Source organism: Cygnus atratus, chromosome 12 (assembly GCF_013377495.2).
Source record: "Cygnus atratus isolate AKBS03 ecotype Queensland, Australia chromosome 12, CAtr_DNAZoo_HiC_assembly, whole genome shotgun sequence".
In the NCBI taxonomy this organism is placed as follows: domain Eukaryota; kingdom Metazoa; phylum Chordata; class Aves; order Anseriformes; family Anatidae; genus Cygnus; species Cygnus atratus.
The window spans coordinates 12,273,507-12,292,896 of NC_066373.1; the positions used below are offsets into that span (position 1 = coordinate 12,273,507).

The 19,390-nt window shown below is 55.0% G+C and overlaps 1 protein-coding gene across 3 annotated transcripts; it reads left to right on the plus strand.

The window, feature by feature from the left end:
- The first annotated feature begins 6,657 nt into the window (after positions 1-6,657).
- On the plus strand, positions 6,658-12,523 carry LOC118246355 (C-factor-like). Of its 3 annotated transcripts, none has more exons than XM_050713177.1 (6): positions 6,658-6,676; positions 9,612-9,663; positions 10,586-10,773; positions 11,084-11,242; positions 11,535-11,645; positions 12,240-12,523. In XM_050713177.1, exons 3-6 carry the CDS (start codon positions 10,723-10,725, stop codon positions 12,351-12,353), a joined length of 435 nt encoding a protein of 144 aa, XP_050569134.1. In that variant the 5' UTR covers positions 6,658-6,676; positions 9,612-9,663; positions 10,586-10,722; the 3' UTR covers positions 12,354-12,523. The 3 variants fall into 3 exon arrangements, with proteins under 3 accessions (XP_050569134.1, XP_035399262.1, XP_035399263.1); XM_035543369.1 differs by lacking the exon at positions 6,658-6,676 and adding an exon at positions 6,905-7,213; XM_035543370.2 differs by lacking the exon at positions 6,658-6,676 and adding an exon at positions 6,976-7,257.
- The last annotated feature ends 6,867 nt before the right edge of the window (positions 12,524-19,390 follow it).

The window sequence follows — 19,390 nt, forward strand, 5'->3', positions numbered from 1 at the left end:
GGCTTTCCAGATTGTACCCATGTAACAACTGAAACAGGCTGGTCTCATTCCCCTTCCCTTGGTTACCTCTGTCAGGTCATGCCTCACATGGCCACGAGCTGATTTTCGCTGCTCTCCTCTGTCTTCCAAGCAAATGCTCCATCACTGATTGTCCCATTAAAGCCCTGTGGAGGAAATTCAGCATGGCCTGCTTGCAGAAGGAGGTGGACCCTGCACAGTCTGCAGGTCACCACTTTGCTCTTCATGCACTTTGGATGCTGCCTCACAGTGCACTAATCTAAGTTACTATCCCACCACTTTGGCCATGCTGGAGCCATTGCTGTTGTCAGGGCTTCCACTCTCAGCCTTGCCACTTTGCAAATTAGATCATGTTATTGCGTCTCCCTGCATTTCACAACTTTTAATTTGTTTTCAGGATTAAAGAGGAAGTCATTGATTAACAGCCTGATTATTGCAAATGTGCGACCATCTCTCTGCCTCGTGTACTTGTTGGACCTTGCAGTCATCATCCATATCCTGTGTATGGATTCTGTTCTGTAAAGCCATTCTCTTCACATGGTTGTGGAGTAAAAGGCTAATGTCCTGTCAGCAGGTGACCACTTTGGACCTTTCTCTGTGCTTCTTCACCAGTGGCAGCATCCTGGTATTTGGACTATATGAGCATGACCTGCAAAGTTATGCAGAAGTCCTTCAGACCATCTGGGCTTTCTGAAGTCCTGCAGGGCAATGGGTCAGAAGGGGCTAAAAACGTTTACTGCTGAATCCTCTAGCCTCTTTTCTTTTCCACTTCCTCTTTCTCTCCATTTTCCAGCAGTTGAGCAAATCCTTTGCAACAGGACTACGAAGGGCTCGGTTGCCAAGGGTATTCTCCTGCAAAGATAAGTGTCTTGGACAAAGCCCCTTGGTCTACATCACTCATAGCAGTGGGGCATAGATGGCTCTGCACTACCACCAGTGAAGCCCAGTGCTGCCCAGTTCCTCAAGTAAGGCGTTACAGATTTGCAGTTCTGGGACTAGTGTGGGTGCACATCATGTGTTCCCATCCCCTTCAGTGTCACTGCACCTAGCTCCACTGCAAATGAAGACATTTCCCGTGGCAGCCCCTTGCTTTCAAGCACTAAGTCCCAGAGCCATGGGCACAGGCTGCTGGGTAGACGGGCAGCATGGGAGTCACAAACACTGCCGCCACGTTTTCTTCTCCCATGGATTGTCTTGGCAGCAGTGTCAACCAGACCCGCTTCCTCCCAGCCCCACTGCCAAAACTACTACAAAGTTCCGCTGTGCCAACATTACGCCCCAGGGACCCCTCTGCCCCTCAGGCCGGCTACATGGTCACCATGGTGCCACCAAGGCAGGTAGTCCTGCCCTGCCTCATTCATCTCCCATCTCCCCTGTGCCAGCACTCACATTTGGGCAGCTTAAAGGAGGGCACGATGGTCCAGCTGCACAAGGGATTGAGTCTTCTGCTCCTAGTCTGCTCTCACCAGGCTTTCCCCCAAGCTTGGCTCAGGCAGTCACAGCACGTTTTAATCCAGAACAGGACAGACGAGTGTTTTTTCTTAAATCAGCTTGGACCTCATCCAGATGTGGACTTCAGGCCATTGAGAAATACTCTTATTGGCAGTGTGATCAATTATTTCCCAGATGTGTTAAAAATTAATTGTAAATAAAACATTGAGTTTTCCTTTTCCAGAAGGCCTGTTTACCAAGAACTCTTGCAGCAGTAACTGTTTTAAGGACAAGTTTAGCAAGTATAGGCATGCCACAAATCACAATGGAAAACTCCACTTAATTTTTGCCAAGCTCAGACAGAATTTCGCAGTTTCTGCTGTGGTTGCGTTGAAATACCATTGCCATGCACATGTCTGTGAGAGAACTGAATTTTGCACATCCTACCTCAGCATCTCAGCAGGAGATATTCAGTCCTTTTAATATGCCTTCTTTTCCAGCTGGATCAGGCATAAACTTCTCTCTGTATCCTGGAGCAACCCCAGCCTTCTTCTGCTCCTGCAGCAAGCTTTGTTAGCATACCTGCACTTGCTTCCACCTCCTTTGAGTAAAATTTACTATTTTGCTTGCTTGGGGTAAATCCTAAGATAAAACCCAAACCACATGTAAGAAATGCACACAAATACAGTGTCCTGTGTAGCACATGGAATAAAAAATAACGTTTGTCATCAGGCAATACCCAACATTTACCTTTCTGGACCTTGGGACAAATGTTCCCTGATAGCTTTTTTTGTTTAGTTCTGCTGCTGCTGTTCATAAGTCTTTGCATACAGGTACAATACCACCTTGTTAGGCACTCATACATTTCATTCATTTACGAAGACAATCTCATCACTACCAAGACTAGACTTTTACCTTCTTTACTCTTCTGCTGTTTGTAGCTTTTCTTTCATGATAATTCCCCTTTTTGTAGCCTCATACTACTTTCTGCACCAGCATCCTGTTCCTGCTTTGCTAGTCATCTAGGGCCATACTTTCCATCTTCTTGGTGCAAAATTCCTCTGCTGCTCACCATCAGTACAAATTTCTGGATTTTCCAGCTGTTTCCTCCCCAAGAGTTTTGTCTTAGGCTGATCTCTCACTGAAGATTTTTTCAATTCTCCCCTGCCTCAGCACACCTACCAGTTTGTGGGATTGGCTTTCCAGCCCCAATAGTTCTTTTCAATGTCCTTTTCTGTATTTTCACTTTCTATTTATGACCATTGACCACAACTATACTTGCCGATTTACACTGTTTGCAGAAGAGTGCAGTGCTCTTCCACTTTGTGTAACAGACTTCCTCTGGTTTTCCTCTTCTGCATCATTGCCCACACAGCGTGCTAGAAACCTCCAGTGTGCCTCAGAACCAGATAACACCAGAAATAAAAAATAACCTTTTAAATCTCCTATTTCTGCTGTGTCATGCTGTTTTTGAAGCTTTCAACTGTTTTAGAGCTGTTACATTATAATGTTGACTTTGCTCTGGGGCCCCATGCTGGATTGTTGACCATTAAAGTCTAAACAAGCACTGCTTCTCCGGGGGTCAAAGTCCAGCCTGGAGCGAACGTCCACAGAAGAAAACAAACAGCCTTGCCAGGCTGGCAATGGAGCTTCATCACAAGTGCTGCTGTCCCCAAGGCTCAGCTGAGGAAGGGACTTGGGAGAGGCTCAGGGATTCAGACAGCTTTGTACCGAGACATTCTTGCATGGTCTGAACCCTACAATGAGCAAAAGCAATTATTTTTAATAAATTGCTTCAGAGTCCAACAGTGCTAGTGGTGGAAGGCCCTGCTGTATAACCTGTCCCATAGACCCTCTGACAGCCGTATATCACATACAGATGCTTTCCATCTTTCCATGTTGGAAGGAGTCAGAGGCAGTTTTCCAGGACATGATCTCAGCTTCTCCACTATCAGTGACTGCAAGCTCGGTTGTGTTCACACCCATCCAGATATTTGTACGAAGGGCAATTACAGCACTACTTACAGAAGTATTGGGAAATACACTTTTGTTTGTTAGCCTGGGGAACAGGGCATGGCAGAATTATCTTTACTATGTTTAATCTACCGTGTAAGTAGCAACAAATGTGCTATTATTTATCAAGCCTATTTGCTTGGCAATGTGTTCAAGATTGTATAGGGTCATGTCTTCACATATTCTTTACTTGCCGAAGAATAAATAGACAGCAATGAATGAAAATCTAACCAAGGGGCGGGGTGGGGCTTTCTCCTGCCACTGCCTGTATCCTGAAGCTGGGCAAGGCATGCCTATGTGACTCATTTTCTTGTTGGCTGAAGAGGACTAGTGATACCCCATTGTGAAGAGACTGTGCTTTTAAGCTGAGGGTGAGAACCTGAGCTTAAATACAGCTCCCAGGCAAAGTGAGGAGATCCTGGTAAGGATTCTCGTGGCCCCATTTCATAACCTTGCTGTTTTTCTAGCAGCCAGTATTCTTCAATGCTGCTGGATTTTAGCAGGGCACAACCACCTCCTGCCCTGAACAGCCATCCCCACCACAGCTGAGCTGGTTGTGAGAGGCCTGCTCAAGCCCTCCTGTGATGCTCATCTGGCTGCAGGAATGCAAAGGCTTGGTTGTGTCTTCCCCCTCTTGTCAGGGGGCCATGCGTGGGCAACCTCTTCCAGGGCTGTGATGTGTCCAGCTGCAAAACTCCATCCTGCACTTTGCTTATGTCATGTGGAGCCTTTCACAGAGATGATCAAGCAAGCACATCTGTAAATATCTGGGAACAGAAGTTTACAGTGAAGGCTGCTACCCCAGAGCCATGGCAAACATGCCTGTGGAATTGTGTGGACCTTGCCAAACACTTGCTGGAATGAAGCTTATTGAATTGAAGCTTATTGAAACTGAAATATTGAAATGAAGCTTATTGAATTGAAGAATGAATGATGAGGAAAATGAGGAGAAGACAAGTGCTTGGGCTCCTGGGACAGAATATGGAAGATGGGGTTGTGCAGAAGTACTCAAGCATGACTAGCTGCAAGACAGACCTTCGGGCACAGAATCATAGATTCTCCTGAGCGGGAAAGGACCCATGAGGATCATCAAGTCCAACTCCTGACTCCACACAGCACAACCTAAGAGATAACCAAATATCCAAGAACATTGTCCAAACACTTATTGAACACTGACAAGCTTGGGGTCATAACTGCTTCCCCGGGGAGCCGGTTCCAGGGCCCAAACACCACCTTAGTGAAGAACCTTTTCCTAATACTGGATCTGACCCTCCCCTGTCCCAGCTCCATGCCGTTCCCTCGGGTCCTGTCGCTGTCCCCAGAGAGCAGAGCTCAGCACCTGCCCCTCCGCTCCCCTCGTGAGGGAGCTGCAGGCCGCCATGAGGCCTCCCCTCAGCCTTTTCTGCTCTGGGCTGAACAAACCAAGGGACCTCAGCCACTCCTCATACATCTTCCACTGTAGACCCTTTACCATCTTTGTTTTGCTCCAGTGGGCACATTCTAATATGTTTATATCCTTCCTATACTGTGGAGCCCAAAACTGCACACAGTACCTGAAGTAAGGCTATGTCAATGCTGAGTATAGTGGGACAACCCCATCTTTTGACCAGTTAGCTAGACTGTGTTTAATGGAGCCCAGGATATGGTTGGATCTTTGGCCACCAGGGCCTATTGTTAACTCATCAATCAAGCCCCTAAGACCCTATTCTGCAGGGCTGCACTCCAGCTACTTGTCCCCCAGTCTATACGTACATTCAGGATTACACCTTCCCAGGTGCAGAATCCAGCATTTGTTCTTATTAAATTTCATAGAGCTGGTGATTGCTCAGAGCTCTAATCTATCAATATCTCTCCGTAAGGCCTCTCATCCCTTGAGGAAATACAATTTTTTATCATCTACAAACTTACTTAGGGTGCACTCAGCTCCTGCGTCATTGATAAAAACGTTGAAGAGAATTCCTAGAATTCCTTTCTCTGTAGGGGATGGCTTGGTTTCATGGCCTGTTTGTGAGTGACGTCTCTTCCAACAGCAGGATGGGACATTCCATGTAAAGGTCATGTGGACAATACTAAGGGCTGGTGGAATGCAGAAAACAAGAATATGTTCCAAAATGGACCCAGAATCTCTCCAAGCTATTGTAAAATGTAAGTGCCATCAACAAGTCTGCATGTTACCGTTTAATTAGTGGACAATGGGTGCACATGCCATGACCACTCTGCAAGACTTCTCTGTGCAGGTGGGTCCATGGAAAGGCTCAAGACAAAACCTGTGCTTGGAGTTTGGGAGGTCTGGGGCAGAGTGGAAGGTAATTCTATGGTTCTTGATGAATAAAAGAACAAAGAAACAAGTTTTGACATAAGAAAGAAAAGTGAAGTTGTAACACAGATTGTAACACAGATGCTGTAACAGCTACCCCATAATTATTGCCATTTCATTCAAATCAGGAGACTTGTGAGAGAGACTTTGAGAGAGACTTGTGAGAGACTTTGAGAGAGACTTGTATCTTTTTCTTTCTTTCTTTCTTTCTTTCTTTCTTTCTTTCTTTCTTTCTTTCTTTTTTCTTTCTTTCTTTCTTTCTTTCTTTCTTTCTTTCTTTCTTTCTTTCTCTTTCCTTCCTTTCTTTCTTTCTTTCTTTCTTTCTTTCTTTCTTTCTTTCTTTCTTTCTTTCTTTTTCTCTTCCTTCCTTCCTTCCTTCCTTCCTTCCTTTCTCTCTCTCTCTTTCTCTCTCTCTTTCTCTCTTTCTCTCTTCCTTTCTCTCTCTCTTTCTTTCTTTTCCTTCCTCCCTCCCTGCCTCCCTGCCTCCCTCCCTCCCTCCCTCTCTCCCTCCTTCCCTCTCTCCCTCCCTTTCTTTGCTTTCCTTGCTTTCCTTGATTTCTTTCCTTTCTTTCAGTTTTTTCATTTCTCTTTACAACCTCCTGGAAGCCTCACAACATTTAACTAACAAAGTCGCCAAAAATCACTAATCCCCTGCTTTGAAGCCCAGAACTGGGGCAAGCAACGCCCACACTGGGAAGCATTCAATGAGAGCTGCTTGCAGCTTGCCTTTTCTCAGGGTTCAGTTCCTTGGATTCAGGACGAGCTCCCGCGGGGCCCAGCACACTAACCCTTTCCAAGCATCGCATCGCATGCATGTGGGGACCCAGGAGGAGCTGAGCAGTCCCGGTGGGACAGGAGGCTGAAGTCCCGCTTCCCGGCGTGGTTCACCATGACCAGGTGCCTGCACCCCTCTGTCCTTATCTCCAGCCCGGGTGGAGGAGGCGAGAAACCCTGCTCCTGGCCTGAGGCAGGAAAAGGGAGAACGGGACTTTTGGTTACACAACGTCCTTAACGAGAGTTTCTGCTTCTTACTTTTTATTATTGTTTTTCTGGTGCATTTACTGGCGCCAGAGTCGTTTTGTCTACTGTTTGTGGGGGGAAAAAAAAAAAAGAAAAAAAAGGAACAAAAAACAGTACCACAAGGGTGCTCTCATGCACGGCAGCTCGCTCCCGGTCACCGGGGCCCAAGCAGCCTCAGCTGGGCCCCAGGAGGGAGGCGCCAGGCCGGGCCCTTCCCCGGCCAGCACCAGCGGCCCGCAGCGGGCTCGGGGGGCCAGTGTGGTGGGCATGGCGGCGCTGCGGGCGCGCACCGTGCTGCTGACCGGCTCCAACCGGGGCATCGGGCTGGAGCTGGTAAAGCAGCTGCTTGGGGGGCCTCGCCCGCCCACATGGATCTTTGCGACGTGCCGGGACCCCGAGGGGCCGCGGGCGCAGGTCAGTGCGGGGCCGGCCAAGGGACAGGCCAAGGGACATGGCAGGTGGGCCTGAGTTGCGGGCAGGGCTGGGTACGGGCACGGCCAGGGGCTGCACCGCGGCCTGCCCTGCGGTGGGCGAAGGTGAAGGTGGCAGAAAGCCCCCCTGTGCCACGGGGGGCCGTGGGCATGAGTGGTCGCTGTGCTGCTGGCCTCTGTGGTGGGCAAGGTCAGTGGTCCCCGGGGTCCGAAAGCAGCCATGGGACCCTCCTGCCCCAGTTTTGCAATTCACTAAAATGCAAGTCAGACACGCATTGTTTCAGCAGGAAGTCACGGGAGCATCTGAAAATGTGCAGCTTTCCTTCTAACAACAACATCAGCTCTGGTTTTCCTCCGCTTGCTGTCACCCGCTGAAATACCAGAGGGGAGGTGTTTGCTCCGCTGGTTTGTTTTGCTGCCCCTCCTCACAGCCCTGCTGCGTGCAGGGCTTGGAGCAGTGCCTGCAGGAATCCCGCCCCAAAAAGCCCCCGAGGTAGTCGGGAGCCCCCTGCCCGTGCTGTTCAGGCTCATGGGCAATGGCAGGGAGAAGGCACCCTGCTGCAGGTGCAGAGCTCCTGCTGCTGGTGCCTAAACGAGCTGCATCAGAGCCAGTTCAGCGCTTCCCTTTTTGCCATGTTCTCCTCCCTACACCTGCTGGGCTCGGGCAGTGCTGAGATCAGAGGACCTTTTGCAGGGCAGACTGGAGCACGTTTCTCCCAGGTGGTCAGGGTGCATTGCTGTCACTGCAGGGTGCTCTGGTAAGACTTGTGGCGGTGTTTTCAGGACATTGCTGATGAAGTGGGTGACAGCAGGAGGCAGAAGGCAGGGTGAACCTCTGTCAGGCTGATGCTACCACAAGAGCTCTACTCATTCCTCATGTGCCTTCGGATGTTGGGGGTGAGAAGCTGCTGAAGCCAGCAGCTGAGCAAAGTAGCAGGGGAAGGAAAAATGCCCATCAGACATCACAAATCACTGAGAAGTATCTTCCATCATTTTCTGTGCCCAGAGGGAATGTGGGAACATGGAGCCTGATGGTGACACTCAGAGACACGGGGTCAGTGACTCCCACTCCACAGCGGTGGGATGTGGTCCCAGGATGAGTCCCAGGGAAGCATCCCCTCACAAGGAGCTGCCAGTCTGTTTTCCCTGCAACATTCTCTATGGGCTTGTTTGTGAGAGTTTTTTAATAGTTGTAAAAGTAATCATTTTGGACATGTTGAATGTGGTTTGATTTCTGTTGTCTAGAACCTGCTATAGTTGAAGAAAGCTCAGAGCAAAGAGCTGCTAGGAAGTGTAAAGCTGAGCATTTCATTTGGGATTTTATTATTTTTGAAAACTGATTCTGAATCCTCTACGTTTGGTGGCAGTAATCAAGAAAAATTTGCAGAGGGTTTCGTTTCAGTTGAGCAGGTGAGACATAGCATCCAGAGCGATTGTGCTGCTTGGCTCCAGACAAGACTGGATAAAAATTCTAGCTGTCTTTGTTGTGGCACTCATGACCTGCTCTGACTTTCTTTGTTCAGCGATGCTGGACATGGGAGGATGCAGTGTCTGGGGACCAGGGAGCTCTCAGACCCCTCTTGGTGCAGGGAGAGGTCTCTGGAGATCCTGCCTCGTCCCACACCTCCCTGTGTTCTCAGACATTCGTCAGATGATAAAATAACCTCTTTTAAACCACTTAGAAGAAAAAAGACAGGGCCATCTGCCAGGTTTTTGTAGGGGGGAAGCAGATGCTGCTTGCTGTGTAGTTCTTCCCTCCTCATCTTCACATAGGGCTGTGTGTACTTGTGTGAAGGTGCTTTAGGTGCATGCTCCAGGGTTTTCCTGCCTTTGTATTCATCACCCAGGCCTGGATGTTCAGCTGGGCCCTAAGGAGACACAGTCCCGCTGAAAGCACCTGGAAAGCCAGGGAAAGCCAAAGATGGGGCTTTGTGGGGCTGGTGACCCGCAGCAATGAGGATGCTGCCACATCAGGAATGGCAGGAATGCACTCACAGTCATTCCCACACCTGTAACACTTCCGGCAGCCTCTGGGAGATGCTTCTGGCCTTATGCCTGCTCAGTGTGCATCATTTCCTGGGTGAGCTGGTCCTTAATAATAAATGTGCAGTCATCCTTTACTGTGGCTCTGGCTGGGTTCTTGCATGTAGATCCAGCAGGCTTTGGGAGGGTGGCCACAGTACCTTGCAGGCATGCTTGTGTTGCACTCTGCGTAAATGGTTACAGCTTTGTGGAGCTTGGAAAAACCCTGGGTGCCTTATCCAGCCATCCACAAGTGCTCAGTAACATCCTGAAGATGTTTTCCTTGAGATGGCTGGTCGCTGGTGCCCTGGTATTGTGCTTGGCATCACATCTAGTTGTTTCCATGTTTCTTTTCACAGGAACTGAGAGATCTGGCATCCAGGCACCCAAACCTGGTTCTTGTGAAGCTGGGTAGGTGTGCTCTGCCTCTACCATTCATGTCCACCAGCCACAGTGGCTCCATTTCTCCTCTCTTCCCTGCCACCAGGCTCTACATTTGCCTCCATCTCTTCAGAGCTGCCAAATGTTTGGCTTCAAGTGCTGCTGCCACTGAAGGCCCAGCTTCTCCAAGCCCATCTCACCTTGTAGGGCTGCGCAGAGCCGTCCTGCAGCAGGTCCTGCCACAGCCCCTCTGGGGACAGCCCCTCTGGGGACTGTCACAGCAGCGCTTTGTCACCCTGGGGTTGTCTGCAAGGGGCTCTGCCCTGGCCGGGTCCCCGAGCTGCCCGAAGCAGGGCACCCTACACCGCGCATTGCGGAGGAGACTGGGGCTTGTGGGTGCCGGGGTGCTCTGGGCTGGTTGCACAGCACCATCTGGTGCCTACAAGTGGAAAAGACCGCTCAGGTCAGGATGCTCAGCTCTTTCTCAGCGGCTTAACCCCCATCTTCTCCCTTAGGCCCCTTGGGTGGACCCCAGACACAAAGATTTCAAGGATGTGGAGCGTTCAGAAATAAATCTAGCTGTCCTGCTAGGTTGAGGAAAGTTAGACCTATCTGTGGCCAGCTGCGAGCTGTCCTGGCAGCAGACCATTGGTCAGGCTGACGTACTGCGAGTGAGAGCGACTGCTGCAGGATGGGCGCTGCTTTAGGATTGCAGCCTGTAGAGTAAACCCAGGACAGCTGGTGTGTGCTGAGATCTGGTCGTCCACTGCCACCTGGGTCGAGGCCTGTCGCCCATCCTGCCCCAGCACCTCCAGTCTGAGCTGTCCACAGGAGTACCCACCACTGTCAGCGCCCGGTCGGCCCCAAGGCTGCTCTGGCTCAAAAGGAACTGGAAAAACCTGGGGAAATGGGGTCAGACCTGGTTCTCAAAGCCCTTTCTCTGTCACCGCAGATGTTGCAAATCCCTCAGCTATTGCCGACGCAGCGAAGATTGTGGAGGGGAAGCTGAACGGCGCGGGCCTGAACCTGCTGATAAACAACGCTGGCATCTATGCCCAGGTGTCGCTGGAGACAGTGGACTCTGACGAGATGATAAGGACATACAAGACCAACACGGTGGGGCCGCTGCTGATGGCCCAGGTAACGCTCGGGGCAGAGCCCACCTCGGAAGGGGAGTTTGGCACAGCCTCTCTTCCTCCTGTTCCTTCTGACTTGGTCAGCCACGTGCCTCGTTGCTGTCTGTGGTCATGGTGGAGGTCCCAGAGTGCCTTCCAAAATTTCCCAAGGCTGCGGGAGGGAGGGGATGGCTCCAGCCTGTGCTCCCACCCCGTGCTGTCTTGGCTTCCCACTGCTCCTCCTCACCCCCCCTGCTGTAGACAGGCTGGGTTGCAGTTGCTGTGAGTGGGGCTAGCTGGAGGCACAGACATCCCACCAGGCTGCTTCTCCCCAGACATTCCTGCCCTTGTTGAAGAAGGCTGCCGGGAACAGCACAGAGAAGGGACTGAGTTGCAGCAAGGCAGCCATCATCAACATCTCCACTGTCATGGGATCCATCAAGAAAACTCCCGAGTCCTTCTGCAAGCCTGTCATCTCCTACCGCTGCAGCAAGGTAGGGAGATGCGGGCTTGAGAGCTGAGTGGGAGTCAGAGCTGGCCTTTGCCAGGCCTGGTCTCAGGGCAGTACCCAAGGCTGTGAGATGGAGGGACGTATGTGTGCTGGTTGCTGCCTGAGTTCTCCGGGCACCTCCATGTCCAGTCCCTGCCCACCTAGGGGATGCACACACCGTGCTCCATCTCCTGCAGACCTGGCATTGGGTTTTTCTCCCTCACCTTGAGGCAGAGATGGGAGTGGAGGCTGGTGTGTGGTGCTTTCTACTGCTCAATGCTCCCTTCCTCCTCCAGGCTGCCCTCAACATGCTCACCAAGTGCCAGGCTCTGACCTATGGGGAGGCCGGGATCCTCTGCGTGGCGCTTCACCCTGGCTGGGTGAAAACCGACATGGGCACCCAGGAGGTGGGTGCTGGCTGAGCAAGGTCGCTGGGATGTGTGGGCATTGCTCGAGAAATAACTTTGCTGCAGGGTGCACCTGGGGAGTAGCATCAGCACATGCCCTGTGCCAGAGCCACACACCCAGGGCTAGAGGGGACTTGTTCAGGGGAGAAAAGACTTCGGGCAGTCCCAGAGATGGGCAGAGAGCCCAAATCCAGTAGAGTAGAGAGGGGAGGAGCAGCACCTTCCCACAGTGGCCCCCTTCCTCAGAGAGCTGCAGGCCCAGGAGGTCTCACCCATAGGTGAGAAGCCTGCGTGTAGCATTCTGCTTGCAGCAGGATCTTCGACACTGCCTGTTTGGCTAAGCTGGTGTGTGTGGTTCCTGCAGCTGCTCACAAAGCCTGTAGCTGGCTTCCTAGCCCAAGCCACCTCCATCCAAGCCATGCAGATACCCAACTGTCCTCTCACATGACTGGTCCATCCCACCTCCCATGGCTCTCTCCCCAGTCTGGGTGGAAGGAGCCTTGCTGGGGATGTGCATGAGCTGACTGGGGGCTGGTGGGTGACCAGCAGGAGTTGGGGGGTCCCAGCCCTGCTCCTCACTCGTGCCCATTGCAGGCTGACCTGACGGTGGACAGGAGTGTGCGGGGGCTGCTCTCTGTGCTGCCCGTCCTCTCCGAGAAGCACAGTGGGAATCTGCTCAACTGGGAAGGCAAAGTGATTCCTTGGTGATCCCCTGCAAGGGACCGTGCAGTGCCAGGAGGTCTCTCGGTGCCCTGAATCACCAGGGTGCTCAGCCCCCTGTGGCCTGCAGGTGACCTACTTAGGACTCCGCCACCAGGAGTGCAGGGCAGTCTGTGATCCCTGCATCTGAGTCGCTAATAAATGCAGTCACAAGTCGATTAGTGCCTCTGCCTTCTCCTGGCTGCGGTGCCCTCACTGAGACTGTCTCTGCTCTGGCCCGAAGCGGTCCTCTGCAAAAAATAACCTGGCATTAGAGCAGTCTGTCTGCCTTGCCTTCGGCTGCTCTGAGCAGAAGGCGAGCCCCAGGGAGCATTTCACCAGCCCAAAGCCCTGTTGTCTTCCCTGGCTGCTGAGTGTGCGTGGATCTGCCTGCTCCCTGCTGTACTTGTGCCCATCTCTGGCAGTCTCTTTGCTACAGACATCCTGGTGGCACTTTGTGCTGGGCACCGTGTCCTTGTGAGCAGCCTTGGGGCACAACTGAGAGGTCCAGCAGTGCCACAGCCCAGTTTTGTGATCCCAGGCTGCTAGCTGTTCCCATACTGGAGCTGCAGCTGGGCACAGTAGCCCTGAGTGTGGGAAATCCAGCCCCAAGGGGAGCACAGCATGGGAATGGCACTTCTCCTGGACGGAGAGGCTGAGAACATCAATAACTGGGTTTCTGCAGCAGACAGGGCTTCTGCATGGGTTGGGCAACCCTGGGCTGCATGATTTCGCTTGAGGGTGGTAACAACCCTGAAAGAAAGGGCTTTGGGGTGCTGCTGGGTTTTCTCGGCTTTAAAAAGCTGGAGGTTTCCACCCATACCTGCCCTTCCTGGAAGGAACTTCCCCTTGGGTAATGATGGAGAAAAGCAGCCAGGGGCTCCTTCAAAAGCGGCTGAGCAGAGCAGCCTGGCTTGCAGAAGAGGAAAACCCAGAGCTTACCCCTGAGCCTCCCATTTCCCAACCGAGCTCCCTTGCCCAGGCCTCCCCCCGCGGGCAGGCAGAGCACCGGGGCAGACGGCCACGCTAGGGCCACGACTCAGCCCCACCGAGGTGAGCTGTGCCCCTGTGAGCTCCAGCAAGCCCCGGCACCAGCCTGCCCTCCCCAGCAGCCTGCTGAGTCACAGGCAGCAGTGTTTTCCTCACTGGCTCCAGGTCCTCCCAAGCCACTGGCATTTTGGTAGCCCAGACTTCAGAGAGGCCAGGAAAGGTGACAGCAGGGAGCATCTGCCACCTGCGTGCAGCTCGGGCCAGGTTCCCGTGGCTGCAGGTGGCAGAGCTGCCGGAGCTTAAAAGCTTGTACCCCTGTATCCCTCCTTCCTGCGGGCCCCAGGGAAGAGAGGCAAGCTGCCTCTGCAAAGTTCAGGGGTGCTGGGAGCGGATGAGGATGGGTTTCCCTCACTCTGCAGGCAGGTTCTGGAGCCAGAACACCTGGGTCTCAGCACCGGTTCTCTCCCAGAGCTGCCCCATCCCTGGCATGAGGCTAATGCCAACTCCTGCCTGGTCATGCCAAAGGGAGCCAAGCCCCAGGGCTGTTGGGAGCTGTCTGTCTGTCCGTCTGCCCCGTACCCAGGCTTCCTGCACTTTCCAAGCCTGTAAAGCACTTTCCATGGCACTCAGAGATGGCGCTGTGCGCCGTGCTGGGAGCGCTGCCCATGGGTGAGGCACCCACTGCTGCATGACCCATCCCGGCAGGGAAATTCTGGCCTCAGCTCTGTCCTCCTGCACCTGGCATCTGTCCAAGCAAACCAAGCAGTGCTGGGGACAGGGAGCAACGCTGCTGTCCCCAGCTGAGGGCTGCTTCGTGCTCCGGAAGCCCGGAGCTGGGCTCTCTCCAGCCACCTGACTTCCCATGCAGGTGCTCGCTCCTCTTCGCTCTTTTCTTTCCCAGCCCCACCTCGCATCTGCGGCCAGAGGAGCTGGCATCCCCTGGCCACATTCCTTGGGGAGCGAAGCGGCTGCAGGACAGGAGCCGGTGAATCTGTGAGCATCCCTCTCTGGCTGCAGCCCCTGCGGGACATCAGGCTGTGGCAGGGCACCTGTAGGAAGCCTGGCATGGCTGCCAGACGGTGGGCTAAGTGCTGTGCAGAGCCCAGTGGCAGCAGGCTGGTCAGTGCTGGTGCCGTTGTTCAAGCCTGGGGCAGCACCACCCAGCACCTTGCTCGGGGACACGCGAGGGACCCTATGGGCAGGTCTCTCTGCTCCAACACTTGCCAAATGGTGTCGGCTTTTCCTTTGCTCAAGTTCCGGGTGTTTGTGCTCATGCAGCTGATTATCTCCACGCTTCCTCTCCAGCCTGATGTTTCCTGCCTCGCTCACTCCCTTTTGCTGGCGTTGCCCTTTGTGTCAGGCTTATCTCCCGGTTCTGGGCAGCGTCAGACCTCCGTGCTCCCCCTGCTCGCTGTGACGGAGGCTGGTCGCACCCATCGCCTCTCTGCTCGCTGGGGAACAGATTTCGTGCTTTCTTTGATTTCTTCATTCTTCCAGTTTTCTCTTCCTTCCGTGCCTTGCCCTTTCCTGCCACTGCTGTCCTGGGGGTGGACGGCTGGCAGTGCCACTGCCTCAGTGGCCGTCAGAGACGGGGAGGCTGCAGCAGAGCGTCCTAGGAGAGCCCACACCGTGCCTTCCAGAGGGCTGCAGCAGGGGGCAGCTGAAATGCCAGCTCCGCCTGGCACCTATCAGCTCCTTGGGAGCACAGGCAAGCTGGGACAGGGCAAGGAGGATTTAGGATCCACCTGCATTTAGCAGCTTAAAGTGGGATGTCCTTGGTCCATCTCTACCCTGAAGCTGTAGGACAGGTGCAAACTGGACTGGAGCATTGCCCACCCTACAGTGTGCACATCTGCAGAGGACACAGCCCAAAGAAATTAAGGAATTTGCCCTTGCAGGTGGTGGCACTGCAGTGCTGGGTTAGGAGAGCGGGATGCTGAGGCAGTCTCCTAAGTGCACACCCTGGGGCAGCAAGGGCCCGTTTCCCAGGGTCTTCCACCTGGTTTGAAAGACCAAAAGCTGCTGGCAGAGCCGTTCTGCACCAGGAGCTGGGGCCGGACATGCCCATGGGGAGTCCCAGGGGGACTGTCCGTGACGGGGAGCCATGGGCAGGTTCTGCGTCAGGGCAGGGAAAGGATCAGGGCAGCCTCCCGCATCCAGGTAGGGGGAAAGAGAGGAGCAGGGCTGGGGCAGGGCTGCTCCTTCCACGGGTCCGATGGCCCCAGCTCTGGGAGGTGGAGCAGCAGGCAGGAGGCAGGTCAGGGACAGCAGCACACGAGGAAGCGCCGGGACACCAGCGCTGGGACAGCCAGCACAGCCTGTCTCAGCAGCTCCAGACCTTCGCCGGTGGGGGGAGGACCAGGAGCAGAAGCAGCCAGAGCTGCATGGACCTCAGCCAGGACCTGGAGATCCTGTCGGAGTGAGTCTGCTTCTCCTTCCAGCCCAAAGAGCTCTTCACCCTGCCAAGGTGCGGGCACTGCCCATGGCATGGAGGGACGGGGCAGCAGGACGGTCGCAGTGGGGACATCCCACGGCGCTGCAGTCCCAAGGCTCAGAGCCCCAGTGACCGTCCCCAGCTGGGAGGGCTGGGGATCACCTGGGGACCTGCAGCTAGTGGGGGGGTGCCAGGACGAGCAGGGGAGGGTGCTGGGTGCAGGAGGAATGCAGCTTGGCAGGAAGCACATCCCAAGGAAGCCGAGTGGTGCCAGCAGATAATGCGCCCAGGCTTCCTCCCACACCACTGCAGCCGCGGGGCCAGGGCTGCCGGCCGCTATCTGGCCCTGCAGGCCCACCAGCGTTGCCCTCCTCTCGCCGTATTATTATCGTTAGCTGGGAGGAAGCAGCTCGCCCATCCCCACCTCGTGCTTAACCCGCTGCTGCCTGCCCTGCTGCCCTCTGTCCCTTTGGCCAGGGGCTGGAGGCTCCATGGTGGCTCGAGGACGGTGCCAGGAGCTCGCTGCTGGCTTTGCCTGCTTGGGGACCAGCATCTCCCCTGGCCACGTTATGTCCCAAGGGGGGACTCCTTCCTGGCACAGCTCCACGGCTGCCCCCACCACAGGAGGATGCTGACTGGCATTGAGGGAAGGTCCTGAAGGGCTTAGCTGTCTGTGGTTCCCTCCCCATTGTCTCTCCCCGCTCTGAGCTGGTCGGATCCTGCCCGGCGCTTCCTTTGGAAGCCTCCTGGGGAGGCACCGTGGGGCGGCCGCGTGACGCTTCCTGCACCCGGCTTTGCACAGATGTAGCTCAAGCACCTGGTGAGCACTGCGGAGGAAATCCCTCGTGGGGAACAGAATCACAACATTTCTCCAGCTCCATTTAAAGAGCCAGGACAGAGCTGAGCCTCAGGGGCTCTGGAGGAGACTTTTTTCTGCTCGTGGATCCTCGGATAAGCAAAATTCAGTCGTTTCAGCATTCTCCAGATTACCTTGTTCTCCTGCAACTGAACTCTGCCAAATTGTCCCCCTCCCCATCTTCTTGTCTGGCAGGGAGAGGACCTCAGTCTCCTACCAGCACAGCCTAACCCTCCATGCTGCAGCTGCGTCCTCCAGTGCTGCGCTGAGCGCTGGTGCCCACGGGGCCAGGCAGGAGCCGAGGTACGTCACCCAGCCACCAGCGGCCCCGGGGACACCACAGGGACAGCACATCAAGCCAAAGCAAGAGGGCTGCAGGGCCCAGACAGCACCCTGGGGTACTGGGCAGGGTGGGACCTTTGGGGTGTGCAGGGTGCAGGATGGACATGTAGTGCAGGAAAGGTCTGGGGAAGTTGGGCAGGGTCCTGTTGGGGCACAATCACTGTTTGGATCTTCCATGTGCTGGGGGCCCTGGGGACAGCGGATGGGGTTTGACTGTCCAGGGCCGGGGCAACGCCGTGCTCAGCCCCGGGCAGGAGGTGGTTTGCTGGAGGAATCGTTGCTGCCGCCCCCGGTCCCCTGCATGTCACCGCCCAAACACATCGGGGCGACCCCTCTGCAAACCCAGGGGACGGGGACTGGTGCAGGGACTTCAGGGATGTCCCCGGAGACCAGTGGGTGCCCATCCCATGGTTTCTGTTGCAGCCTTTGCTGGAGACATGGAACAGAATGGCCAGGGAGCCAGGAAGCTCCAGGGTTGGTGTCACCAGCCCCAGCATCTCCTGCTGCCCCCTCACCTCCATCAGCATCTCCCACCCTGTGCCCTTCCCTTCCACCCCACAAAGTGCTCCATGGGTTGGCCCTGCTGGCACAGGGACATCCATGCCGGTGATGTTCTCACGTTGCCTCCCTGCCCCTGGACTGGGTTTTCATCCCCACCAGCACCGCCTTTTGGCAGCTCAAGTTGTCTTTCTCTCCAGTGTCCCCCTCCTTGGAGCCAGGGAAGTGGCGCTGGGGAGGAGCTTGGCTTCTCCTGTTTGTTATTACAGGATAAAGTTACTCTTTAAAGCAGAGCCAGCGCTGTCAGGGCTGCATACCATCAGGGAACATCGCTTGTTCCCAGCGGCTCCGATTCTCTTCTTGTGCTCGCTTGGAGCCACCACGCTCCCAGCCCCAGGCACAGCGAGGGGGGCATGGATGGGGGAATCTGAGAAGGTGCTTGGAGGCTTCTCCTCCCACCCTGCGAGGGCCGAGAGCAAGGAAGACGGCCTCTCCATGAGCAGGAGAGCTCTCCTGGCTCTGGGGTGCGTGGGGAAACAGAAACAAAAAAGCAAAAGCCGGGGGCAATGGAAGGGCAGGAGCAGTGTGTCCTTGCTCAGCATGCAACTGGGAGGGCTGGTCCCGGATCCAGAGGTGTCCTTTGCTGGGGCCTGGCAGGGGCCGAGCAGCTCCCAAGTTGGTGTTTTCGGGGGCTCGAGCTGGGGCTTGCTGGGGGCCGGCCCCTTGGTGCTCAGCAGTGACGTGTGCGCGCGGTGGAGGGGAAGGAAACGGAGCTGGGGGGGTTTCCTGCAGAGCTCCTGCACCTTCTGTGCTGCTGCAGATGTCTCCAAGCCGGGTGGGGAGCCGAGACCCCGTGCAACCCAAGCGAGGTGCCAGGTCCCCAGCCCGCGCCCACCGCTGGCAGGGTGACGCCGGCCCCAACGCAGAGTCGTCCCCGGCAGGACGATGAGAGGCAGCACGTGCCAACAGCCAGCTGGCTGCGGCATGCCGAGCGTGTGACAGATAAAGGAGCCAGGACCTGGTGGCACTGACACGTGTGTTGCAGGCGTGTGAGGCCCCTGGACCTGCAGGGAGCCAGGGGGCCCCCGGGGCGCAGGGGAGCATCTGCTGCGGTGGGAGGGCAGGGTCCGTGCTAGCAGCACGTGTCCCCACGCTGCCGCTGCTCCACCATGAGGACAGTCAAGCAATGGGGCAGAATTGCCCAGAAGTTTGGGTGGTTTCCAGCGCTGGAGGTTTTCAAGACTGGACAAAGCTCAGAGCAACCTGGCCTGGCCTCAGACTGCCCTGAGCAGGAGGTGCCTTCCAACCCGAGTTGTCCTCAGGGATTAGGGTTGCAGAGGTGCTGGGGGTGTGTCTGAGTCCAGCGGTGCCCAGAGGGGGATGTAGGCAGGGGAGAGCAGGGGTGATAGGTGGCGATGGAACATGCAGGACATTGTCGTGCTCCAGCTGGACATGCACACCCATTGCTAACTTGATGGGATCATTCCCGTAGGAGATGTGGGCCAGCCCTGGCCACTACCGCAGTGGCTCGTGTGCTTTTTCCAAGAAACTTTTGTACCAGGCAGCTGTGGCTGTGTGGGACAGGGCAGCCTTCACCAGGCTCCTTGCATCCGTGTGTCCCCAGGGCTGGCATGAGCCTGGAAGCAGCCATGAAGCTGAGGGTAGCCCGATGCCTGTCCCTGCCGCGTGCTGGGATCACTCAGAAGCCTCCTTGCTTCATGACATGCTCTCACTCACATCAAGAACACAAAAAATCGGGTGTTTATGTGCCTTGCTGCGTGATCCAGGCTGCTGGAGCCGCAGTCCGGCAGGGACAGGAGATGGTTACAGCCGCTTCCTATTGCCCTGCAGCTTGCTCATCCGTTCTCATTTCCTTAACCCATGTCCCAGTGCTTTCTTTGTTATTTTATTTGGAGGGCAGGGATT